The sequence below is a fragment of the Bos mutus genome, chromosome 11, assembly GCF_027580195.1.
Source record: "Bos mutus isolate GX-2022 chromosome 11, NWIPB_WYAK_1.1, whole genome shotgun sequence".
Classification (NCBI taxonomy): domain Eukaryota; kingdom Metazoa; phylum Chordata; class Mammalia; order Artiodactyla; family Bovidae; genus Bos; species Bos mutus.
In genome coordinates, this window is record NC_091627.1 from 3,103,313 (window position 1) to 3,128,695 (window position 25,383).

Below are 25,383 nucleotides of genomic sequence, written 5' to 3' on the forward strand. Positions count from 1 at the left end.
CCCAGGAACTTTATTAATTGGAGCTGTAAGTTAACTCTTTGACAGAGAGAGCGAGATGGTGGTAGGGGACAGCCCCCAGTAAAGTCAGAGGTGAGAGCACAAAGCAATAAAGTAGGCAGACTCTGGTTCTTTTGGGGGTAGATGCTCGAGAATATCCGGGCGGACTCCTGAGGCTCGATCCCGCCTTTGCGTATGCTAAGCCTCCTTCCTCATGACCTTTGTCACGAGTGGAATGCCTCACCAGCTCCCAGCAGTCAGACTAATTTTAGGGGGCTCCAAAATCACTGCAGATGGTGACTGCAGCCATTAAATTAAAAGACGCTTATTCCTTGGAAGGAAAGTTATGAGCAACCTAGACAGCATATTAAAAAGCAGAGACATTACTTTGCCAAAAAGGTCCCTCTAGTCAAGGCTATGGTTTTTCCAGTGGTCATGTATGGATATGAGAGTTGGACTGTGAAGAAAGCTGAGCTCCGAAGAATTGATGCTTTTGAACTGTGGTGTTGGAGAAGACTCTTCAGAGTCCCTTGGACTGCAAGGAGATCCAACCAATCCATCCTAAAGGAGATCAGTCCTGGGTGTTCTTTGGAAGGACTGATGCTGAGGCTAAAACTCCAATACTTTGGCCACCTCATGCGAAGAGTTGACTCATTGGAAAACACCCTGATGCTGGGAGGGATTGGGGTCAGGAGGAGAAGGGAACGACAGAGGATGAGATGGCTGGATGGCATCACCGACTCGATGGACATGAGTTTGGGTAAACTCGGGAGCTGGTGATGGACAGGGAGGCCTGGCGTGCTGCGATTCATGTGATCCAAAAGAGTCGAACATGACCGAGAGACTGAACTGAACTGAACTGACGTGGCCATGGCCAGGACAGTCCTGAGCACTCGGCGGGTTTTCTCCTCGGTTCCTCTACCAAAACCCTGGAGACAACTCACGGAGAAACAGCACAGACAAGCTCGGGGGCGGCTGCAAGAGGTCCCACCCCCGGAAGCGTGACCAAGGCACCCGGGACCCCAGCCGAGTGCCGGCGGACGCGGGCAGTTCCAATGCTGGCCGCGCGGGGGCACCACCGGCCCGTCCCGAGAGCCCGATCCCAACGTGCCTTGCGTTTCCGTCGCGGCCTTGGAGGCGGGACTTCCGGCCCGCGGCGACGTAAGGAAGCGTGTGCGTGGAGGCTGAGGGGCCGGGTCCCAGTGCAGGTGAGGAGCGGGCAGGGGAGGGCCGGGAGGAGGAGCGACCCGGGAGAGCCCGGGGGCGGCGGGGGAGGAGCGGCGAGAGGCGGCATGCCGGCCGGCTGAGGAGCGGGGTACGCGCAGGGCCTTGTTATCGCCCGGGCCCCGTCGGGGGCGCGCGGGCCGGGCGGCCGGACTACGCCGCCCGTCCTGGAAGCCTCGTTCCCGCTGCCCGCGAGCTGGGGGCGTTCCGGGTGGCGGCGGCGGCCCTGTTTGCCGCTCTGGAGGCCCCCGATCGCCTGCACCGGGGGGGCGTTGCGGGGCGGCCACGGGTGGGAAGGGGCTTCTCCTGGGTGTTTTGGCCCCTAAGTCTGAGCCTGTGTTTCCCTGGCGTTCCCGCTGCCGCCGGTTTATTCTCCCACTTGTTTATTAGACGTCCCAGACTGTTGTTTCCAAAGGAAAAGAGGTACCTGTTCCTTTCTCAGAGGCTTGTTCAGGCTCAGTCCCGAAAGCCAGGTGTTGTGCTGGGGCTTCAGCAGGCCCTGCCCTCCCGGAGGGGGCTTCCACCCAAGGCTGTGGACCCTGCCCCCCGGTGGGTGTGTATTTTATTTGGTGCCCGATGCCCTCTGTGTCCAGCTCTGTGCTGGGGGGCGAGCGGATGCACCTCGGGGTTATGGGCCTCGTCCTTGTCCTCTAGTGACTTTGCCACCACACTTTGCTTTTGATGCATTGGGTTTTGTGGTGGGAAGACAGACCGGGCAGCTGGGCGGTGTTGCTATCCATCACTGCCCTCCCGCAACCCCTGCCCCGGTGCTGGCTGCAGCCTCAGCGTGGCTGACAAGGCAAAGAGCAGGAGCTCACAGGGCCCTGGGGGTGCCAGGTAGGCCCAAGGCTCCCCAGAGATACCGTCGTCACGCCTGGGCTTCTCGGAGCCCGGTGCCTGCTCTGGTCAGGCTTCTGCCGTCCCCCTCAGGGCCGAGCGTCTGAGGGGCAGGTGGGGTTCCCGCGTGCTCTGGGTTTCTGACATCTCAGGATGTGTTGCAGGCGGGGCTGTCATGGATGTGGATGCTGAGAGAGAGAGGATCTCCAGGGAGATCCAGCAGCTGGAGAGGATCTTGGATCCCTGCTGCTCGAGCGTCAGCATGGACGTCTCAGAGTCCAGTCTCAACTCGGATTCAGATGCAGGTCAGCACCCACACTCCTTGGTCAGAGCGGCCGTGTCTGCCCTTGGACCACGGTCAGCCACAGTGCGTCACACCGCTGGGTCTTTAGTCCGCTGGCCAGCATCACCATGCTCTCTCATCAGCCCCTGGCCCTGCGGGCATGCATGAGCACCCTGCCTCTTGGGGCCGCAGGCTGTCCTGGGAGGGGGGCCCTGCTCTCCTTCTCAGGATCGGAAGGCTGCTGGCCTCAGCCCCCCGGCTTGAACAGTCTGCCACCGCTGAGACCCCTTGGATCTCTTCCTGGTGCTCAGGCAGCTGCCCTCTGTCGGAGGCCCCCGCTGCCAGGGCTCCCCTTCTGCCCACCCCATGTGCTCCCCTGGGCCCCGAGCACCCCTCCCGGCAGCTCTGGCCTGAGGTCTGCCTGCACAGACCGAGCCATCCAGGGCCCAGCCTCCCATCCCTCAGGCTCAGGGGCGGCCCTAAGGCTGAGCCTGTCACGGTTCCCAGCTACACGGGCCTTCTCTCACCTGATCCTGGGCCTCTGTGCGTGGCCCCCCTCCCCGCTCTGACCAGCTCCAGTTCCCCAGGGACAGAGCTGTCTCGCGTGAAGCCTGCCCTGGCTGTCCCTACAGTTCCTGTTCGCTCCATGCCTGGGGAAGCCCCACGTTAGGCTGACATCTTGTCTTTCTGGCTCATCCTACCCTCAGCCCAGTGCCCACTGCACACAGAGGGCTGTGCTCAGCCCCCCGGGCATAGGCGGGGGGTGGGGGAGGTCCACGCAGCGTGCATCCCACCCCAGGCCTCTTGTCCCCTGTGGACCTCCTCGCTTCAGCGCCGCCCCCCCCGCCGCCCCCCAGTCTGTGGCTGCACTGGCCGGTTGGTTTCAGCACCTGTGGGGTGCATCACCAGCTGCTGCGTCCAGCGCTGGGCACCGACACCGTGTGCTTGCATTCCTGCAGATTCGCTGCCCGACGAGGACTTGGACTCGGACGCTGCTGGCCCACTGCTCTCGGTAACCTGCGGCCTGAGGTGGCCGTGCTCGCTAAAGTGGACACACCACCCTTCCAGTGGGTCTGGGGAGGGGGTGCTTGGAACTCACCTTGGCTCTTCTGCATTATTAAAGTCTCACGGATGTTGTCAGTCAAGAGAGAAGGGGTGTCATCAGAAGTACACACGTCCCTAGAGATAACCGTCATCACAGCTGGGCGTTCACTCCTCTCGCCTTCTCTTAGCTCCTGCCGGCCGCACTGACCTCAGCCAGACATGACTCGGGGGAGGCTGAGCGTGCTGCCTGGTCCTGCCCCGTAGTCACCGCTCCATGCGTCGGGGGCAGTGGCAGCCCCGGTCGGTGCGCGCGCGCTGGAGCCGAGAGCAGCAGCTGGGAGCAGAGGGAGCGCTCGGGCCTGCCGCTCCGTGCCTGCCGTCTGTGTATCTTGTGATTTTCTGTTAGTTTGGGAAATTTTTATAATTGCTTTTTGTTTTTCCACTAAGTCAATAGACATGGATTTGCTTCCTCTTTGTAGTAGCTGGGTGGTGCCCTGATACGGACTTACTGTAGTTCCGCAGCCTTCAGACGCGCCACCTTGAGGTGGCTGTTTGGCTCAGCTTGGTTTCAGTCTTGCCGGCGCCGTGGGGCCCACGTTCCCACTCCCTGCGTCTGCCAGCAAACCTGTTGTACAGCGAGTCCGAGTTTCTCGGGAGTTTTTACTGTCGACGGTGAAAATTGCTCATTTCCTCATTCTCTCACCTGAGGTGTATTCTTAGAGATGGCATATGAATCGGCTTTGTTTTTTAATCATTTTCTTTCTTTGTTTAAATTTATTCATTTTTAATTGAAAGGTAATTGTTTTACAATATCGCGTTGGTTCCCATCACACATCAGCGTGTATCAGCCATACATATCAGCCATACACATGAGCCTCCCTCCCACCTCCCGTCTAAATTGGACCGTTGTAAACTAGGAGACGTGTCCGGGCGCTGTGTGGTCCACGGTCAGGGTGGCGTGTCACCGGCCCAGCGGCCAGACCGCAGCTCACCTGCAGCCCTGCGTGTGCGCGTGTCTCCCTCACCTGCAGTTCCCCGCTTGTCTCCAGGAGGAAGAGAGGTGGGGTGAAGCCAGCAACGACGAGGACGACCCCAAGGAGAAGGCGCTCCCTGAAGACCCGGAGACCTGCCTGCAGCTGAACATGGTCTACCAAGAGGTGGTCCGGGAGAAGCTGGCAGAGGTCAGCCTGCTGCTGGCCCAGAACCGGGAGCAGCAGGTCAGGCGGGCCTGGCCCGGGAGGCGCTGCTGCCCGGCCCCGGGGCACCGGGCCCTGGGTCCCGTCCTCCAGGGGAGCCGCTGCTGGCCGACCCACCAGCGGCCCTGTGTGTCTGCTGCAGGAGGAAGTCATGGGCGACCTTGTGGGCGTCAAGGGCCCCAAGGTGAAGGACGACAGGAACCCACCCCAAACCTGTACCTCGGACACTTCATGAAGCCCTACTTCAGGGACAGGGTCACGGGAGTGGTGAGTGGCCCGCGCGCTACTCGCGTCCCCGCGACCTGCCGTGGGCATCGGGACTTCCACAAATTCTCAGGAGCGTGTTCCCCGGCCTTGCTGAACTGAAACCCTGCCAGCCCCAGGAGGGAGCGGCAGGCCTGTGTCCTTGGGAGGGAGCAGGTGGCTTCGGCCCACGGACAGGCGGCGCTGAGTCCTCCCCGCGGGGGCAGCCCCCTGGCCCTGCTGCAGGTGGTGTCCAGAGCCGCTCCCCAGGCTGTGCTCTAGGGCCGGGCGTCCACGCACACTGGGGGCCAGGGTCCTGAGTCCCGGCGGAGAGCATGCTTGGCTCTGCCCACAGAGTGATCCGCCTGCCATTCTCCGACAGGGGCCTCCTGCCAATGAGGACACGCGGGAGAAGGCTGCCCAGGGCATCAAGGCTTTCACGGAGCTCCTGGTGACCAAGTGTACGAGCCCCGCCCCAGGAGTCCGCCCTGACCGCTGGCCTGGCCCACCTGAGGGCCTGCCCTTCCCCACTGAGTGGGGTCACGGGGTTGGTTTGTGAGGGAGAGACCGGGCCTCCCCGGGCTCTCTCTGTGCTCTCCCACCTCATCCCTGCTCCGGGGTGTGTGCTGGGGGTGAGTCCCGGGCGGCCTCCCGCACGGTCACTTCCTTGCCACGGGCTGGACAGGGTGGGCTGGGGGGTCGTCGCTGACAGGGTGTGACCCTGAGTTACCCCGTCCGCATCCTCATCTCTCTGCAGGGAAGACCTGGGAAAAGGTCCTGCTCAGGAAGTCGGTGGTGAGCGACCGCCTGCAGCGGCTGCTCCAGCCCAAGTTGCTCAAGTGAGTGCGGAGGCTCCCTGCCCTGGGGCGAGGCCCGGGCGGGCTGGCGGCTCCGTGGCCAGAGGCCTTGCGCGCGTCCTCCGCGGCAGCAGGAGCAGCACAGCCCCTGGCCTCTCCCTTGGGGGGTGAGGGCCAGCCCGTCGTCCGTGAGCCGTCGGCCTGGATTGGGCTGCGCTGAGAAAGAGAACTGTTGGCAAGACGGGCGTCCCACGTGTGCTGACAGGGTGGGATCTCCTGACCACGCTGCAGCACCTGGGGTCAGGCCAGCGGTCCCTAGGGCCGCCTCCCGGCTCAAGTGGGTCCGGGCTTGTTTTGGGGCAGTGGGGTCACGCCTCGGGTCCTGCTCGGCTTGTCCTGGAGGTGGTTGTCTCTGAGGGTCAGCACGTTTGGAGATCGGACGACGTGCCGGGTGCCAGTCGTGTCTCCTGTGTGAGCACCGCCGTGTGCACTGCCCGCGTGCCCGTCACAACAGCTGCACACAGGGCTGCGGCTTTCTCTCCGGGTGTTTGGTGGGGAGGGTCAGCCTTTGGAGCCTGTGCTCCCCACAGCCGTGCCGCGTGGCGTGCTGGCAGGAGACCAGCCCCGCGGGTGCCTGCCCAGATCCGTGGAAACACCAGGCCAGCTGGCCGCAGGCACAGCATCGCCGTCGGTCCCACAGGCGCCTTTCCCTGCCTTTCAGGCTGGAGTACTTGCAGCAGAAGCAGAGCAGGGCCACAAGCGAGCTGGAGAAGCAGATCCTGGAGAAGCAGGCCAGGGAAGCGGAGAAGGAGGTGCAGGACATCAAGTGAGCGGTCCTGCCGGGGCGGGCATGGTCTGTGGGGAGCTGAGGGCTGGCATGACCCCGTGCCCCCGCCCTCTCTGCAGTCAGCTCCCGGAGGAGGCCTTGCTGGGCGACAGGCTGGACAGCCACGACTGGGACAAGATCTCCAACGTCAACGTGAGTCCCAGCGGCCAGGGCGGGGTCAGCACCGGTCATTGAGGCCACGACCTGCGTGGCCACTAGGCCTGCTGGGACTCCCTTTGGTCACACGCAGGTCCAGCAGCATGGATCGCTTTGGGGGCTTCCCCGCCGGCACTTCCCGGCAGCCTGGACAGAGACCCCACTCCCCGCGGCCCACTCCCACACAGACAGGTCTGTTTGTCTGTCTGCAGTTTGAGGGAGGCCGCAGCACGGAGGAGATCCGCAAGTTCTGGCAGAACCACGAGCACCCGAGCATTAACAAGCAGGAGTGGAGCGAACAGGAGGTGGCCCAGCTGAAGGCCGTCGCAGCCAAGCACGCCACCTGGACTGGCAGAGTATCGCCGAGGAGCTGGGGGTGAGGGTCACGCTGCGTCCAGGGCCCGCCCTTGCAGCCGCCAGAGGGTCTGCTCGGGCCACTCGGGAGGGCAGCTGGAGGGTCTGCTCGGGCCACTCAGGAGGGCGGCTGGAGGGTCTGCTCGGGCCACTCGGGAGGGCGGCTGGAGGGTCGGCTCGGGCCACTCAGGAGGGCGGCTGGAGGGGTTGGCTCGGGCCACTCGGGAGGGCGGCTGGAGGGTCTGCTCGGGCCACTCGGGAGGGCAGCTGGAGGGTCGGCTCGGGCCACTCGGGAGGGCAGCTGGAGGGTCTGCTCGGGTCACTCGGGAGGGCAGCTGGAGGGTCGGCTCGGGCCACTCAGGAGGGCAGCTGGAGGGGTCGGCTCGGGCCACTCGGGAGGGTGGCTGGAGGATCTGCTCGGGCCACTCGGGAGGGCGGCTGGAGGAGGTCAGAGGTTGCTTGGACCACACCACCTCCCACGGATGCCCTCCTGAGCAGCCTCGGTGTCCCGCCTGCTTGGTCCCTTTCCCGAGCCTCACCTCCTGCTCTGGACCGTGCTCTGGTGGTCTGGGAAGACTCTTTACCTGGTTCCTTTGGGTTTTGTTCTTTCTCGTCTCCTAAGGCAGGGACTGAGTTCTCACTCACCTCTGTCTTTAATGAAGATGGTGTTTGAGGTCCAGTTTTCTGAGAACAGCGTGGTACAAAATGTCTCTTTTTTATCGGTTTTGGAGTGACTATGGTTTTCATTGCCGCTTTGGATCTTAAATTATGTAGAAGTATGTTGTATCATCTTTAAACAGTGAGGTTTCTTAGAAAGCCTTTTATTCTTCAGTTTGAATTTTATGGCAGTTTTAAAATTTATTCTCGTTTTATTTATTTTTTTGGCCACTTCACGTAGCATGCAGGATCTTAGCTCCCCAGCCAGGGGTCAGACCTGCGTCCTCTGCAGTGGAAGTGTGGAATCTTAACCACCAGACCCCCAAGGAAGTCCCTAAAATCTCCTCTTTTTAATTTCTCACTTTTGTGACCAAGTGCATGGTTACAGCAAACTCAGCTAAACTTAGCAAAGCCATTTAAAAACCAAAGTGCATCCTTTGTCCTGAATCTAGGAGTCTGTGAAAGCCTGTTAAGTAGAGTTTGTTACATCTGTGAATTGTGCTCTGAAATAGTTGTGTTCATGCGACTAGGCTGGAACCTGGCCTAACAGTGCAGACAAGTCCTTCTGCCTTGTGTCTCTGTCTTGCGATTGCATTTAGATGCTGTGCAACTTAGTACGCACTCTTTTACTTACTTGGTAAATGATGCTCTAAAAAGTCATTTTATGCCCTGAGTCCTAATGACTGGACCACCAGAGAGTTCTTCCCTTGTCTCTACTTCCTCAGTCTGTCTCTTTTATTATTCATTTGATACTGGCTGTGTTGGGTCTTCGTCACTGCGTGTGGGCTTGCTCGAGGTGCAGTGCGCGGGCTTCTCGTTGCAGCGGCTTCTCTTGCAGAGACGGGCTCTAGGGCACACGGGCATCAGTGGTGTGGCACACGGGCTTCATTGCTCCAAGGCATGTGGGATCTCCCCGGATCAGGGACCGAACCCATGTCTCCTGCATTGACAGGCGGATTCTTTATCACGGAGCCACCAGGGAAGCCCAGTGTTTTTAAGACTGTGTTTTTGTTTTGTCTTGGCTGCACTGTGAGGCTTGTGGGATCTTAGTCCCCTGGCTAGGGATCGAACCCGCGCTCCCTGCAGTGGAAGCGCGGCGTCTTAACCACCGGACCACCAGGGGTGCCCAAGGCTGGTTTTTTTTTTTTTTTAAAGCTGTTTTAGGTTCACAGCAAAGCCTGAGAGGAAGGCACAGGGCTTACTCACACACCCTTTGCCTCCCCATGGACACAGCCTCCCCTGTTATGAGCATCACTCACAAGACGGAGATTTTTTTTTTTCTTTTTTACCAGAGATAGATCTACGCTGACTCGTCGTGGTTCTCATCGATACGCATTTAAGGTTCCTGCATGTCTTTTTCGTGGCTTGATGGTTCTCTTCTTGTTCACGCCGATTAACATTCCATTGTCTAGATGGGCGAGAGTTTTCCATTAACCTACTGAAGGGCATCCTGGGTGCGCTTACAAGACTTGTCAATTATGGGTAAAACTGCCAGTAACACCCACATGCAGGTTTCTGGGTGGAGGGACGTTTTCCTCCCTTTGGATAAATACCTGGGAGCACAGCCGCTGGGCCACGCGGTGCGGACGCGCTCAGCTTGTGAGAAAGCAGCTGGCTGTCTCCCACAGCGGCTGCGCCGCCCCGCGTCCCCCTCATCTGGTGCGTAAGGGTTCTGCATCTCGGCTGCTTTTGCAGTGTCTTGGGTTAACCTGCGTCTTCCTGGACGACTGTCCAGGGGGCACTTGTCCCCACGCACCTATCTGCCTTCCGTATGTCGCCCTTGGTGCGGCGTCTCCTGAGGTCTTGGCCTGACTTTTGGTCAAGCTGTTCACGTTCTGATGCTAAGTCATACGTGTGCTCTGTGTGACTCAGGTAACCGTCCGTATCACATGTGCCTTTTGCAGTTATCTTCTCCCAGTCTGGGACTTGTCTTCTGATTCTCTTGCCATTGTCTTTTTAACTTTGGTGAAGTCCAGTTTAGGAATTCTTCATTTTACAGATCCTGCTTTTGATGTCTCAAAAGACATCGCCAACCCCTGTGCTCTGTAACCAGAGAGCTTTCTCTGGGAGAGAAGACACGTCACGTCACCGCAGGGGGCTCGTGGAAAACCGCTTTTCCACAGATGAGTGAGGGGGAGGACATGCACAGAAATGTTTACAGTGGGCCCCGGGGGTCTGTGAGCTCAGCTGGAAGCTGGGGGGCCTTTACCTCGGAGCTCTCCCTGAGAGGGCGTCCCTGGACCCAGGCGCCACCCCAGGGACTCTCCAGCACCACCCTGACACGTGCATCTCTCAGCCACCCCTGAGGGGGGCTTCAGAGGGGGTGCCTAAGGGCCGAGGCCCGGCCTGTAGTGCAGGACGCTTCGCCGCAGTCCTGGCCAAGCAGAGGCCTCCCTTGGGAATTTGTGCTTGCGGTGATTTTGGTGTCACATCAGGGAGGCGACGTTTGTGGGCACACTTCGATGAGCTGATGTCAAGGGCCCTCTTCAGTGGCCCTGGGCCTTCTGTCGGGGTGCCCTCCGCCAGTCCCCCAGGGCGGCCTGGTCAGCCCCTGCCCCGCTCTGGCCCTGCAGACGCACCGCAGCGCCTTCCAGTGCCTGCAGAGGTACCAGCAGCACAACCCGGCCCTGAAGCGCAGGGAGTGGACGGAGGAGGAGGACCGCATGCTCACGCGGCTCGTGCAGGCCATGCGAGTCGGCAGCCACATCCCCTACCGGAGGAGTGAGTCCCACACCTGCCGGGCAGGGCCCTGGTCCACTTGGGGGGGCGGGGGCGGTGCTGTGACGTCCGGGCCACCTGCGGTCAGTTCTCTGTGGTCAGCGTGGCTCCTCTCTGGGGGACCCAGGAAGCACGGCGCCAACCAGCTCCCTCTGTCCGCAGTTGTCTACTACATGGAGGGGCGGGACTCCATGCAGCTCATCTACCGCTGGACCAAGAGCCTGGACCCCAGCCTGAGGAAGGGGCTCTGGGCCCCAGAGGAGGACGCGGTGTGTCTGGGGCCTGGGGCCTGGAGTTCGGGCTGGACTGGGCTGGGCAGGTTGTGACCGGCTCTGCTCCTGTCTCCCTGCAGAAGTTGCTTCAAGCAGTTGCCAAGTATGGGGAGCAGGATTGGTTTAAAATCCGGGAAGAGGTGCCAGGTAGGAGCGATGCCCAGTGCCGAGATCGGTGAGTGGGACAGCTCTGGGCAGAGGAAGGCTTGCTGGGGTTGCTTCCAGGTGGGCCACCAGGTGGGTAGGGAGACTGGCCCAGGGTGGCCTGCTGGCGTGGGAAGAGGGTGTGGCCTTGGGGGCAGGGAGGATGCGGATGGACCCGCTCAGGAAGCAAGATCGTTTCTTTTTGAAGCCAGACGTGTGCACGGGCTCCACTGGACATCCTTTGAGATCCCCAGGTGGCAGTTTCCTTGAGTTTTTTTTTAAGCAGTATTATTCATAATTCACGTAGAAACCATTCATTTGAAGTAGATAGTTCTGTAGGTTTGGGTGTATTTCTTGAGCCGTGTAGCCATCATCACAATTCTAGAACATTTTGATCACCCCACAAAAGAAACACTATTCCCTACAGAAAAAAAAAAAAAAAATTCAAGAATGGACCAAAGAGACTTCCCTGGTGGCCCAGTGGGTGAGACTCTGTGCTCCCAGTGCCGAGGGCCTGGGTCCCTTCCCTGGCCAGGGAGCTTGATCCTACGGACCACAACTGAGACCCAGCGCAGCCAAATAAAGAAATAAATACTTAGGGGAAAACAAGGCACAATGGGCTTGAACGCACGTTTCTCCAAAAGACGCATAAATGGCCTTGAGCACGTGAAGAGCGCTGGCGTGGTCATTACGGAAATACAGGTCAGCGCCACCGCAGGGTGCCGCTTCACGCACTTCAAGGTGGTGCATGTTTTATAAAAATGGGAAATAAGTGTCGGAGGGGATGCAGAGAAATCAGAACCCTTGTACACTCTTGGTGGGATTGAAACAGGGCAGCCGCTGTGGAAAAGAGTTCAGGGATTCCTAAAAAGATAAACGGAGAATTACTGTATTATCTTGAAGAAGGAACTGGCAACCCACTCCAGTATTCTTGCCTGGAGAATCCCACGGACAGAGGAGCCTGACGGGCTGCAGTCCATGGGGTCACGCAGAGTCAGGCACGACTGAAGCGACTTAGCACAGCATGTTGTCTAGCAATTCCACCCTGTACCCAAAAAATGGAAATCAGGGACTCAGACATTGTCCACCCCTGTTCATAGCAGCGCTGGGCACAGCAACCAAAAGGTGGAAACGAGCCACGTGTCCATCAGCAGATGAGCAGATAAACAGGCGCGATGCTGACGCTGCATGGACACTGAGCGGGGCTCTCGCGTGCCGCGCCGGGACTGAACCTTGGAGGCCGCGTGTCCGCGTGGCTGTGCGTGCTCGCTCTTCTCAGCTGTGCCTACGAGTGAAGTCACGGGGTCATGTGGGGATTCGGTTTAACCTTCCGAGGAGTGACCATTTTCCAGAGTGGCTGCACCACCTTCAGGGCATCCCCAGCAGCAGAGTAGGAAGGTCTCCGCGTCCTCGCCGGCTCACACTTCATTTTTGATTCAAGCCACCCTAGCGGTGTGAGGCGGGATCTCTGCAATTCCGGTCTGCTTTTCCCAAAGGGTGTTGATGTCGAGCGCCTTTCTCGTGTGTTATTTGGCCATTTCTGTGTCTTCTCTGGAGAAATAGCTATTTCTGTCCTTTGCCCATTTTTAAACTTGAGTTATGAGGGTGCTTGGTATATTCCAGGAACAAGTCTCAGCAGACACATGATCTGCGGACCCCCTCTTCTAATCTCTGGGTTGTCTTTCACTTTCTTGAAAGTGACCTTTGAAACACAGAAGTCTGTAACTTCGTGCAAGTCCAGTGTGCCTGTGCTTTCCTTCTGGTGCCTGTGCTCTGGGTGTCACGGCTTAGAAATGGCTGCAGGCGCCAGGACAGCGGCAGGAGCGCGTGAGCTTCTAACGTCCCTTTGTTTTTATGTCGCCTTCAGATATCTCAGAAGGTTACATTTCAGCTTGAAAAAGGGACGATGGAATTCCAAAGAAGTGAAGAAGTTAATTGAATTGATAGAAAAATACGGCGTTGGTAAGCCCGGACTCCCGTGTTTGCGTACCGTTCACTCACGTGGTGGTGGTAACGTTTGCCCGTGTCATGAAGTGACCCTGCGTCTGGTGACCGCCCGTCCCACACACAGTCACCATAACTTACTGACCGCGTTCCCCACGTGGTGTGTCACATGCCGGGGCTGATGTAATTCTGTAATTGGAGGTCTTGCCTCTTAGTGCCCGGCGCTTGGGCTGTCCCCTGCCCGCCCTGCCCCGTGGCAGCTGCCCGCCCTGCCCCGTGGCAGCTGCCCGCCCTCCCCCGTGGCACCTGCCCACCCTGCTCCGTGGCAGCTGCCCACTGCTGCTCCATGCGCCCACTTTCTGCTTGTTTGGTGTACTCTGTTTTTCGTATTCCACGTGCAACTGAGGTCATACTTTCTCTGTCTGACTTACTTCACTGGGCATCACACATTCTAGATCCATCCATGTTGTTGCAAATGGGAAGGTTTTTTTTTCTTTCATGACTGAGGAATATTTCATTGTGTATATGCGGAATATATGTTACTTATTTTTCTTCGTCCATTCATCTACCAGTGGACACTTAAGTTGCTTCCATGTATTATTGTAAATAATACTGTTGTGGACGTTGGTATATTAACTCCTCTTCAAATGTTTTGGAAAAGTCACGCAGTCATCTGGTCCTGGACTGTTGTTTGTTTATAGAGTTTTATTATTATTATTGTTGATTCAGTTTTCTTCCTGGTAATCAGTCTGTTCATAGATTTTATTTCTTCCTGACTCAGTCTTCAGCTCAGTTCAGTTCAGTCGCTCAGTCGTGTCCGACTCTTTGTGACCCCATGAATCGCAGCACGCCAGGCCTCCCCTGTCCATCACTAACTCCCGGACTTCACTTAGACTCACGTCCTTCGAGTCAGTGATGCCATCCAGCCATCTCATCCTCTGTCGTCCCCTTCTCCTCCTGCCCCCAATCCCTCCCAGCATCAGAGTCTTTTCCAATGAGTCAATTCTTCACATGAGGTGGCCAAAGTACTGGAGTTTCAGCTTTAGCATCATTCCTTCCAAAGAAATCCCAGGGCTAATCTCCAGAATGGACTGGTTAGATCTCCTTGCAGTCCAAGGGACTCTCAAGAGTCTTCTCCAACACCACAGTTCAAAAGCATCAATTCTTCGGCACTCAGCCTTCTTCACAGTCCAACTCTCACATCCATACATGACCACAGGAAAAACCATAGCCTTGACTAGACGGACCTTTGTTGGCAAAGTAATGTCTCTGCTTTTCAATATGCTATCTAGGTTGGTCATAACTTTCCTTCCAAGGAGTAAGCGTCTTTTAATTTCATGGCTGCAGTCACCATCTGCAGTGATTTTGGAGCCCCAAAAAATAAAGTCTGACACTGTTTCCACTGTTTCCCCATCTATTTCCCATGAAGTGATGGGACCGGATGCCATGATCTTCGTTTTCTGAATGTTGAGTTTTAAGCCAACTTTTTCACTCTCCTCTTTCACCTTCATCAAGAGGCTTTTTAGTTCCTCTTCACTTTCTGCCATAAGGGTGGTGTCATCTGCATATCTGAGGTTATTAATATTTCTCCCGACAATCTTGATTCCAGCTTGTGTTTCTACTCAGTCTTAGGTGAGTACTTTTCTAGGCGTTTATCCATTTCATCTGGATTGTCTAGTTTTTTTTGGAAATACAGTGTTTTGTAATCATCTTACCTTGCTATTTAGTCACTCAGTTGTGTCCAACTCTCTGCGACCCCATGGACTGTAGCCCACCAGGCTCCTCCGTCCATGGGATTCTCCAGGCAAGAATACTGGAGTGGGTTACTACTTCCTTCAGGGGATCTTCTTGACCCCTCGGATTGATCCCACCTCTCCTGTGTTGCAGGCGGGTTCTTTACCGCTGAGCCACCCAGGAAGCTCATGATGGTCTTACACGAGCCTTCACATTTCTGTGGTGGTAACTTCTTTCCATTTCTGACTTTAGTGATTTGGGCCTTCTCTTTTTCTTGATGAGTCTGGCTAAAGATTTATCAATTTCGTTTATCTTTTCAAAGAAGCAGCGCTTAGTTTCATTGAGTTTTTTTAATCTCTAAAGTCACTTTTTGTATCTGCTTTGGCCGTGCTGGGTCCCCGCTGCTGCGTGGGCTCCTCTAGCTGCAGCAAGCGGGGTCCCTGCTGCTGCGTGGGCTCTCCTCTAGCTGTGGCGAGTGGGATCCCCACTGCTGCGTGGGCTCTCCTTTAGCTGTGGCGAGCGGGATCCCCGCTGCTGCGTGGGCTCTCCTCTAGCTGTGGCGAGTGGGATCCCCACTGCTGCGTGGGCTCTCCTTTAGCTGTGGCGAGTGGGGATCCCCACTGCCACGTGGGCTCTTCTAGCTGCGGTGAGCGGGGCGTCCCAGGTCGCCGTGTGCAGGCCTGTCGCTGGGGTGGCTTCTCTTGCTGTGGGGCACGGGCCTCAGTAGCTGCGGTGCGTGGCCTCAGAAGTTACAGCTCCCAGGCTCTGGAGCACAGGCTCCGCAGTTGTGGCACGCAGGCTCCGTGGCACATGGGGTCTTCCCAGACTGAGGATTGAATCCGTGTTCCCTGCATTGGAAGGCGGATTCTTAACCTCTGGACCACCTGGGCAGCGCCTGTGTGTATCTCTTCATTCCATCTGGTCTCGCGTGTTGTTTAAGGCAGTGTTTCCTTATTGATTTTTTGTCCAGATGGTCTGTCCATGGATGTAAGCGGGATGGTAACACCCCCTACTGCGCCATGTTACCGGCAACTTCATTTTGCCCAGTCCTCTTTGTTTATTCCTAAGCATTAGATCAGTTAGGTCTCCCAGTCTTGGCGAAGTGACCTTGTGTAGGAGCTGTCCTCTGGGCCCAGCAGCACAGTCTTCTCTGGTCACCAGAGTGCTGTGCTCTGGGCGTGCCCCTGTGTGGGGTGTCTGGCAGGGTTGACTGCTGAGGTGCTGGCGGGCAGGGCTGGGCCTTGGTTTACTGGGCTGCAAGGCTGCGCCTGGTGCAGTGGCTCTGGGTCTGCTGCAGGGCAGGGCAGAGTTCCCGTGGGGTTGCCAGCACACCTGGGGTGCGGGTGGGTTGGTGTGGGACTCCTGCCAGCCGCTGGTGGACAGGGCCATGCTTCTGGAGCTAGGAGGCTAGACAGAGAGTTCCAGAAGGGCACCCACCCACCCTGGTGTTACCACGGCAGACTCAGCCCCCGGCAATGGCTGCTGCCAGTGTCTCCACGCCAGGGGCGTCCTGCTGCCTCCCGCCTCCGAGAGGCTCTCCACGGCCAGCTGCGTGTCTGCCCCAGGCGCCTTGCAAACCACTGTCTCAGGTCTCACGTCAGACTGTGTGCAGAATGGAGCCTCTGTCTCCCGCAGCCCTCGGCTCCCGCGCACGCCCGCCCTGCTGGTCTTCTCTGAGTGGCGCTAACTGTGAAGTGTCAGCGGGCGCAGGCAGGCTCGCGGTCTTCCCACTCCAGTCCCGGACACGCTTGCTGCCTGGGTTTCTCGCAGCTCTGAGGCCCTGGTTTGCGGTGGAGGCTGCCTCCCCGGCCACGGGCTCTCCTGCTCCACATGTGTCTGTGTCTGTTCACTGTGCCACGTGGCTTATGGAATCTCAAGTCCCCAGCCAGGGACTGAACCTCAGCACTGAGCTCACAGAGTCCCAGCCGCCAGGCCACTCAGGTTTATTACAGGAAGCTTGGGAGTGGAGACGCAGGAGAAGGAGAGCAGCACAGCGCCCCCATCCCTGGAGGCGGCTGCTGCCCGCGCCTGTCCGGTCCTCCCCGCGCAGGCGGCTCTCCTGGAGGCCAGCTCCTTTAAGCTGTCTTTCCGCGTCGCTGAGCAGCCAGGTCTCACTTTGCCACATGCCGGTACGCTGTCTGTTACCAGTGTTTCTCGTCTCTACCTGTCCTGCATCCTCGTCTTCTCTTCCACGATCACACGTGCTTTCTTGAGTACTAGCACGCAGGTTATTCACCCTGTCTTCTGACAGTTGACTTCTGTTGCTCATTTTCTGTTAGAGGGGTGGAATGGGCTAAGGGTTCAGTAGCTCTGTCTTTGCTTATGTTTGTAACATCTCCTTAGAGTAGACCCTGAGCTGTCACATGGCCAGGTTTGAGGGGCCTGTCACATGCAGGCCGGCCGCCCCAGCTTGCCATCCCACCCGCACGGTGTGGAAGAAAAGGCCAGATAACCTGAAACATCTGCCTTAGAAGCCTGGGCACACAGCTACTCCAGGGCCAGTCCACGGAAACTGGGGTAGCTCTTGAGTTATGGTTGTGCGTTTGCTAGAACCTCCCCTCGGGGAGTCAGATGCCGGCTTGTCATCACCTGCGCGGGCTGGGGAGCCCGATGCAGCCTGCGGAGGAGCTGCCAGTACGCTGCAGAGTGGAGACTTCGGACCAGTGTTGTCGAAGCCCGCCTGTAAGAAGTAACATCGTGTTGTTTTGCTCTCGTAGGTCACTGGGCAAAAATAGCCTCTGAACTGCCCCATCGGTCAGGCTCCCAGTGCCTGAGCAAGTGGAAGATCATGGTCAGGGTGAGGCTTTACTAAAAGTTGCCCCCCAGCTCCCCGCAGACGGGAAGCGTCTCCCCAGGCAGGACGAGGGGACAGCAGCTGGTGGGGCAGGAAGGAGGGACATCTGGTCCGGCCTTGGTGTCTCTGCTTCCGGGCACCCGAGCACAGAGAGACCTGGCCTCTTGCGGGGCGGGGGGGTCCAGCCCCGCCCCTGGCTCCCTGCAGGCGCCCCTGCTGAAGGCCTGCCCCCAGCCCCCCTCACTGAAGCCCTCCCTTCACAGCAGCGGCAGCGGGCCCGCCGCAGGGCGCGCTGGAGCCCCAGCAGTGGAAGCAGCAGCAACAGCAGCTGGGAGGACTCAGAGCCTGAGGGGGCCCCGGAGGATGTCCCGGAGGGGGCCCCGGCGGGCGGCCCGGAGCCGCCGCCAGCTCAGTACGCCGTGCCGGACATGGACTTGTGGGTGCCCGCCCGGCAGAGCACAGAGGAGCTGCGGGGAGCAGTCGCCGGGGGCTGCCCACGCCCTCCCGAGGGCCCTGACACAGCCCAGGCCACAGCCCCGGCCCCCACAGGGCAGCTGGCTTCCAGGAGCCGGAGCGCCGACCCGAGGACCGTCGGGTGCCTGTGCCCAGCCACCGCTCACCGCTGGAGCTCCGAGGGGCTGCTGGGCAAGGTGGGTTCAGGGTGCAGCACGCCCCTGCCCGGGGGTCACCGGGGCTGCGCCCAGTGGCGGCAGCGGCCTGGGTGTGGGGCAGAGGCCTCCCCATTGCACGTCACGGCGCCCGCTCCTGGCCCCTGAGAGCTGCCCTGGACAGCTGCTGACTCCCTGGAGGCCGGCCCCCTCCGTCTCCCCAGCTTGCTTGCTTTCTCTTTTTTTTTTTTTTGCCCCATTCACAGCCTGTGGGATCCTGGTTCCCAGGAGTTGAGTCCGGGCTCGAGCTGTGAGAGCGCAGAGTCCTCACCCCAGGCCCTGCCAGGGAATCCTCCAACTCATTGGCCCTCAGCGCCCCAGGACAGAGCTGTTGGATGGCCTTAGGGACACACCGCCCTCCTCTGAGGCCACCTTACTGCAGGGGCCGTTTTCCTAGCAGCCTGGGTGCAGGGTGCTGTGTGTGCCCAATGGCAGCCAGCTTCGCGGGGGGTGGCTGTTCAGGGCACCCCTGGGGACGGGGCCGTGGGTGCTCGGGACAGGCCTAGCTACTGGTGCCAGCCGCAGCGCCCCAGGCCGCCAGGACCATCCTGACCCCTGCCACCCGCCTGTCTCCCCTCCCTGCCCCTCCCTGCCCCTCCTGGCCTGGGTGTCCCCCCGCCCTCTGGCTCCCGGCGTAGAGTAGAGGAGTAGAGGACAGTGCGGGCAGGCACATGGCAGCCCCACAGCAGAGCCCAGCCCGCATGCCAGAGACCTTTCTCTCTCCAAGCAGGAGAGGCTGAGGCAGCCTCACCCGCCTGGCTCAGCCCCAGGGCTTAGCCCTGGCGGCGGCAGCAGGGACAAGGCCAGGCCCCGCGTGCAGCCACAGTGGGCCAGGACCGCGCAGCGGCGCCAGGGACACGCCCTGCAGAGGAGGCTCCTGGAGCACAAGCTTCTGACGGCCGTGAGCCCGTGGGTGGGAGAGGTCGACCTGCTGTGCGCTCGCCCGAGGCCCGCCATGCGGCCCCGTCGAGGTACTGCCCGGGGTGCCGGGGGCAGAGGCAGGGGGCCGGGCACCTGCCCTGGGGCCATGAGGGGGAGGAGAGGAAGGGGGCGGGGGACCTACAGGCATACCTGCCTGCCTGGGAGGGAGGGGCAGGGCCCATGCACGCAGTGTCAACCTGCAGGGGTTGCTTCCGCCTCCTCCTCTGTCTCGCTCAGCACGTGGCAGCTGGCTCTGGAAGGGGCCCGAGGCTCACCCTGGCATTCCCAGTGCGCAGGCGCCCACGGGCGGGGCATATGCTCCAGGGGGCGGGAGTCTCGGGCTCAGGAGCACCCGTCCCTGGCTGCCGCCAGCCTGTCCTCAGGGCCCTCAGCCCCTTTCTGGTTGAGTGCAGCGGCCGCTGGTGTGCTGTCTCCAGGCGGCTCTATTCACGTGTCCGTGTCCCTGCAGCTGATGGTATCAGGAGACAGCTCCAGGGCGCCCACCTGGCCAGCACCCCAGTGTTTGCCCTCCTCATTCAGGTGAGAAGCCCCCAAACACAGCTTTCTTCTCTTGTTCTTTACTTTTTGGTGGAGTTCTGAAGCCTGTGGTGGATTCACGTCTCCAGGTCCAGGCTTTTTAAGGCTGTGAATCCTTGAAAGTGGTCCTTCCGAGGCCCGTGACTCTCAGCAGTCGAGTCAACGAGGGAGGGGCAGCCTTGGGGTGTCCGTGCCACCGTCCCTGTGTGGGAGGGCCTGGGACTGAGGGGACAAAGGTCCTGGACATCCCACAGGGCTGGGCCAGGGCAGGGGGTGGGCAGCAGGCAGCCGGGAGGACCCAAGTCCAGGCTGGGCGGGAGCCACACGGCCATGGCCTCCGGGACTGTGCAGCCGGGCCAGGCCCCCCGGGTGTCAGTCTGCTCTGAGAGAGCCGCTGTGATCAACACTGGCCTGAGTCCCTCCATGGACAGCCTCGTGGGGCGGGGAGCCTCAGGACGGCGGGAGGGGCCTCCTGTCACGCGGTGTCAGCCGTGTGCCCTGCACCCCTCAGCTGTTCCAGATCGACGTGACTGGCTGCATGGAGGTGGTTCGAGAGAGGAAGGCCTGGCCGCCCGCCCTGCTCCAGGCTGGTGCCGGGGACCCACTGCCCCTGCAGGTGAGGACTGAGTGAGTGCCTGGGTCCCCAGGTGCCCGCCACCCTTCCCTCCCATGCAGTGGGGGAGTGAGGCATTCCCAGGTCCCCGGAGGCTGGGCCAACGCCCGAGAGCAGCCCATGCCCATTGCTGGGAGAGTCTGCCAGTCTCCAGGGTGGGCCTGGCAAGTCCAGGGGGTGCAGGGCTCCACGGGCACTCAGGCTCGCCTGGCTCCATGGCATGTCTCTCCCTGGTGCCGTACTGCCCCTGGGTAGGGGGGTGGGGGGGGCCATTAGGCGCGTGCTGCCCTGGGCACTGGCATCCTTGGGCCAGGTCCCTGAGCTTGGTCACTGCTGGAGGAAACAACAGCAGAGCATTGCTGGCCGGAGGAGCAAGCGCGGTGCTGTGGTGCCCCGTCCAGGCCTGGGGCCCCCTGCCCTCCCGCCTAAGCAGCTGGACCCCCTGCCTCTCCTTGACCCCACCGACGCGCGTGCTCCCAAGGATGCCTTGGCATGGCCTCGCGGGACGAGGGGCCGGGCAGCCCTGCGTGTGGGGGCGAGAGGCGGCCTTGGGCGGCGTGGGGGTTGCCCTGAGGCGCTGACACCGCTCTGCTTTCTCTTCCAGGAACCCTCGAGTGCCCACAGTGCCCCAGGTACCGCTCGCCTGCCCCTCCCTTTGGGTGGTGTATGTCTAGACCTGTTCCAGGCTTTACGTTCCAGCGCCTCGTGGCGGGGGTCTCTGAATCCCACCTTGGGGTGGCCTGGCTGGCATGAGCGGTCAGCCTTTCCCAGCCTGCCGGGAGCAGGGGCCCCCTCTGGGCCCAGGCGTCGGGCGCAGCCTCTCCTTGCCTGTCCCCACGCCGGCAGGATCGGGCAGCGGTCCCGGGTCCTGGGAGGTGACCGCGGAGGGCAGGGTGACGGTGCCGGCAGTCCTCATGTGAGGGTGTTGGAGGCGCAGGTCATCAGGGCCTTTCCGCCGGGCCTGCCCTGGATGGGGCAGAGCATGGGAGCGAGGGGCGGTCTGGGGTGTGCAGGCAGATCGACAGCCCTCAGCCCGGATGCAGCCCCAGCAGCCACCCCCGCCCCGCAGGCCCTTCCCTGGGACACAGGGCCCGTCGCCAGACGCGCTTCAGCACGCCTTCCGTCCTCCCCAGGCTGCCTCACCCAGAGCGTGCCAGCCCAAGGGGCTGCAGAGCAGAGCACCTGCCCTGAGGGAGGCAGAGGGCCGCAGGCCTGCTGCGCAGCGTCCATGCCACGGGCAGCCGCCCCGGCTCCATGCAGACCCCGGCCCAAGCCCAAGACCGTATCTGAGCTGCTTCGGGAGAAGCGGCTGCGGGAGGCCCGAGCCCGGAGGGCCGCGCAGGGCCCCGCCGTCCTCTCGGCCCGGGTGCTGGTCTCCACGCCCATGGTCCTCCAGCCGCTGGCCCCCCCAGGCGCCTCCGTCTCCAGAGTCGTGCTGTCTGGGCCTGGAGGCCCTCCAGTGAACAGTTCCAGTGTTTCGGGCTCCTGGGCACCAGTCAAGAATGAGAGAGCCCCGACTCTGCACGCCTTTGCCCTCGGCCCGGCCACCTCCAGGGCCCCTGGCCAGGTTCCTGCGAGCTGCCCGCTGAGTGCTCTTGGACAGTCTCAGGCCCCTGCCACGTCCCGGAAACAGGGCCTGCCTGAGGCGCCCCCGCTTCTGCCCGCAGCCCCTAGCCCCGTCCAGCTGCCTGTCCAGCCCCTCAGCCTGACGCCAGCCCTGGGCATGCCCGCGGCAGCCAGCACCCCTCTGCCCGTCACCTGGGTCCTCACGGCACAGGGGCTGCTCCCTGTACCCCTGCAGGCCGTGGTGAGCCTGCCACCGCCGACAGGGGCTCCTGACCCCACGCAGCTATCAGTGATTCTGCCACCCTCGCCCACTGAGACTCCAGCCAGCCGGGGCCCCAGGCTCCCTGAGCAGAGCCATCCTGGGCCACCGGCAGCCAGCACAGACTTGGAGCCAGAGCCTCCCTGCAGGACGGAGCCCTTGAGCAAGAGCCCCACAGAGGTGGCTGAGGCCTGTGGCCTCGCAGAACTCACCTCCCATGAGGAGGAGGCCCTGGTGTCTGGGGAGACGTCTGCACCCAGGACTCCCTCCCAGGACACACCCCTGGCCCACCACCCAGCAACTGGACCCCCCAGCTCCAGCCCGCAGCCCCTGCACGGGGCCCCAGGGGCTGCCTCAGGGCCCAGGGAGCCCCAACCTCTGGACCTGGAGGAGCCCCTGCTGCCCTGGCTTGGGCTGGAGAACGGACCCCTGGACTTGAGCCTCCTCTCCCAGGAGAGCGAGGTAGCCACGCAGGAGTGGCTGAGGGGGCAGCAAGGGGTGCCTGTGCCCGCCCTGGGGAGCCAGCTGGCCTACCAGCCGCCCACGCTGTGCAGCCTGCGGGCGCTGTCCGGCCTCCTGCTGCGCAAGAAGGACTTGGAGCATGGGGCCGCGGTCCTGGCACCGGGTGGGCCGGCCGGCACCCTGCAGGCCTCGCTGGGGCGGGTGCGCGAGCGGCTTCACGACAGCCCGGCCTACCTGCTTCTGCGGGCACGCTTCCTGGCTGCCTTTACCCTGCCCGCGCTCCTGGCCACCCTATCCCCCCGTGGCGTCCCCACCACCCTATCAGCAAGCACTGGGCCTGACCCCGAGACGGACAGTGACGACTTTGACCCAGAGGAGCCGGAGCTCACCGACAGCGACGGGCAGCCCGGGGACCCTGCCCAGGTAGGCTGTAGTGGGCACAGAGCCCTCGCCCACCCAGAGCAGGAGAAAGTCACAGCGCGAGGTGGCGGCTGATCTCAGGAGGAAGAAGCCATGCCACGCCGCCCATCACTTGTGGACTCCGGGCAGCAGGAACCTCACCGCCAGCATGGTGGGGTGAGGGGCCCACCGCCCCGGCCTGTGCCAGCAGGCAGTGGCCTGTGCCCATTCCCCCTGCTGCACACGCACGCCCCACCTGTGTTTTGGGGAGGTCAGTCCACGTGCCCATTTCGGCATGCCCACGTCTGCAGCCTTCTCAGCTGCAGAAGCCGGGCCGCTTTTGTTTCCAGACTAGAACCCAGATACAGACACAGGAAAGGGTCCCCTGCTACTGTGCGCTCAGGGAGTCCCTGGTCCCCTCAGGACACGGAGGGTCCTCGGGTCCCTTGCAGGCATTGATCCTCCCAGAGAACCCCCAGGAGCAGCCCGTCCCCATCATGTGGGGGTGACCACAGCAGTGAGGCTCGCTGCTGGATTTGTGGCCCCCCAGCCCCCCGCAGCTCGGCCCAGCCCACTTCCCTTCCCAGGGGCACGGCCTTAGGAGTCCGCAGGGTCTTCCAGGCTGAAGCAAAGGGCAAGCTCTGCTGGCCCCCGGATACTGAGGGTAGGAGAGCCGCTGTCCCCAGCAGCATGGGCAGCTTCCCTCAGGCCCTGCCCCCTGGCTCAGCTGGGGGAACTGTGGTATAGCAGGCTGGCTCTCGGGGGGCTTCTCAGCAGGGATCGGAGTCCCCAAGTGAAGGAGGGGTCAGCAGAAAGTCAGCCCCACGTGGCCCCAGGAAGACAGCACCTCCCGTCCAGCCCCAGTGAGGGGACACACTCGAGGAGCTGCCTGCTCCTCGCTGCCTGTCCCTCCGGGCTGGAGGGTCACTCTCGTCCTCTGCCTGGACTTCAGGGAGCCCCGGACCCCAGCCAGGGCTCTGCCCCTTCCTGCCCAGACAGCCCTGACAACCTGGACGTGCTGCAGACACGGCGCTCGAGGCACGTCCGCAAGCGGCGGCGGCTGCAGTGACCGCGGGGTGAGTGCCCGGGTGTCCCCAGCTCCCCTTGGCTGCAGTGCTGTCGTGAGGGGTCGGGCGTGGCACATGGGCCTCCCCTCGCCCACTCCCCTCCCCGGCTCTGCACCCCCGCCTTTGCTGCTGCCCTGAGGCCGGCCCCCCTGTGCCCCGGGGTCTTGGCACTGCCAGCTGTCTGCCTGGCCCTGTCCTCTTCCCATCTGTGAGGCCTGTCCCTTCCTCCATCTGGCTCTGCTTGGTGATCCATTCCTCAGACGCCCTCCCGGACAGCAGCCCCATCCTGAGGCCCAGCCATCCTCGTGGTGCCTGTCCTTCCCTGACGTTCATTCGTGTGGGTCCATTATCTCCCCCAGGACGTGAGCCCTTCAGGCAGGTGTAGGGTACCCCGTGACCAAGTAGGCGCAGCCTGGTGGGTCTTCAAGAACTGAGACTCGAGCCCAGGACGATGTTCGCAGAAGCAAGAACTGCAGCCTCTGAGCAGCGTGGACATGTGCGGGAGGTCCTTGGTCCTGGAGTGGACAGACAAGGGTGGCACACGGGGCCCTGGGTGGGTGGGGACTGCAGAGGGGCTGCCTGCACTGGGCCCGCTCAGGCTCCAGGGTGTGTCCTCCACGTGGCCCCTCCACAGACTGCAGGCGGGCAGCACTCCTCGCTCCTCCCCGCCCGGCCCCCCAGGGCAGCACTGTGCCTTGGCCTTGCCGGCCGTGGGGCCCAGCTGGGGTCGGAGCACCCTGTCACGAGGGTCCTCGTACGTTCTAGGACTGCTCAGAGCTGGCCAGCCGATGCAGCTGACAGGCAGGGGGGCCCGTGCTGGACTCAGGCGAGCCCACCCAGGAGGGGGGCTCCGCCAGCAGTGAGCGCGTCGTCCTGGCTCGGCTGGTCCCCAAGGGCACCCAGAATGTTGGAAGAAATAAAGAAATGTCCTGTTTGTAATTAAAAGCAATCCATGGACTCCTTATGGTCTCGTCCAGTTCTGCACATGCTGGCAGTTAGCCAGCTGGGCTCCGAGGTCCACGGAACAGAACCCCTGCCCCCAGGGCCTCTGGGGCCTGGGATGGGGGAGCAACAGGTCTTCCTGCTCCTGGCTCCAGGCAGAGGGCAGCCCCTACCCACCCAGGGGCTCGGGGCTCTCCTGGTGCCACTGTGGGCAGGGCAAGCCCACTTCCTCCGCCATCCAGACCACACAGGCGGGTCCCAGAACCTGTGGCTGCCCGGCTGCCCACAGGCCCCCCCCGGCAGCCTGCACGGTGGCCACGGGCCAGCACTCCTGTGATTTCGTGCAGGCATTTCTTTGGCAGGAGCTTTGCGCCCCTCTCTGCTTCTCCGTCTGAAGGAGCTCGGGTTTGGGGGTCTGGTTATACCCTCCAAGGCTCTGGTTTCTCCCAGGGGCTCTGTTCTCACACACTGCTTCCTTTTGCTTTCACTTATCACGGGCGGTTCCCACGCAGAGGAACGGGGCCCCCGCCCCCCAGACAGCAGTCCCCGGGGTCACCTGACTCCCTTTCCTCCACGCCCAGACCCCACCGGTCGCGCAGCCACGGGCTGACTCGCCCGCCCAGGCGTGTGCATTGGTGCCTGGTCCTCAAGTCACCAATTCCACTTTTCCTTGTGACTTCCTCTGACCTGGGGTTAAGACGTTTGTTATTTGATTCCCAGATACTTAAC

At 61.4% G+C, this 25,383-nt stretch overlaps 1 protein-coding gene across 1 annotated transcript; it reads left to right on the top strand.

Moving 5' to 3' along the window:
* Positions 1 to 1,243: 1,243 nt before the first annotated feature.
* On the top strand, positions 1,244 to 24,670 carry SNAPC4 (small nuclear RNA activating complex polypeptide 4). Its single transcript, XM_070378743.1, is given in 24 exon segments — positions 1,244 to 1,312; positions 2,223 to 2,363; positions 3,301 to 3,353; positions 4,435 to 4,602; positions 4,724 to 4,795; positions 4,798 to 4,848; positions 5,207 to 5,285; positions 5,582 to 5,663; positions 6,343 to 6,447; positions 6,528 to 6,600; positions 6,816 to 6,939; positions 6,942 to 6,979; positions 10,188 to 10,335; positions 10,495 to 10,601; positions 10,685 to 10,779; positions 12,616 to 12,710; positions 17,144 to 17,223; positions 17,484 to 17,870; positions 18,619 to 18,859; positions 19,279 to 19,349; positions 19,858 to 19,962; positions 20,564 to 20,591; positions 21,093 to 22,669; positions 23,598 to 24,670. Coding segments are annotated over 23 exon segments (4,026 nt in total). The 5' UTR covers positions 1,244 to 1,312; positions 2,223 to 2,233; the 3' UTR covers positions 23,715 to 24,670.
* Positions 24,671 to 25,383: the final 713 nt, after the last annotated feature.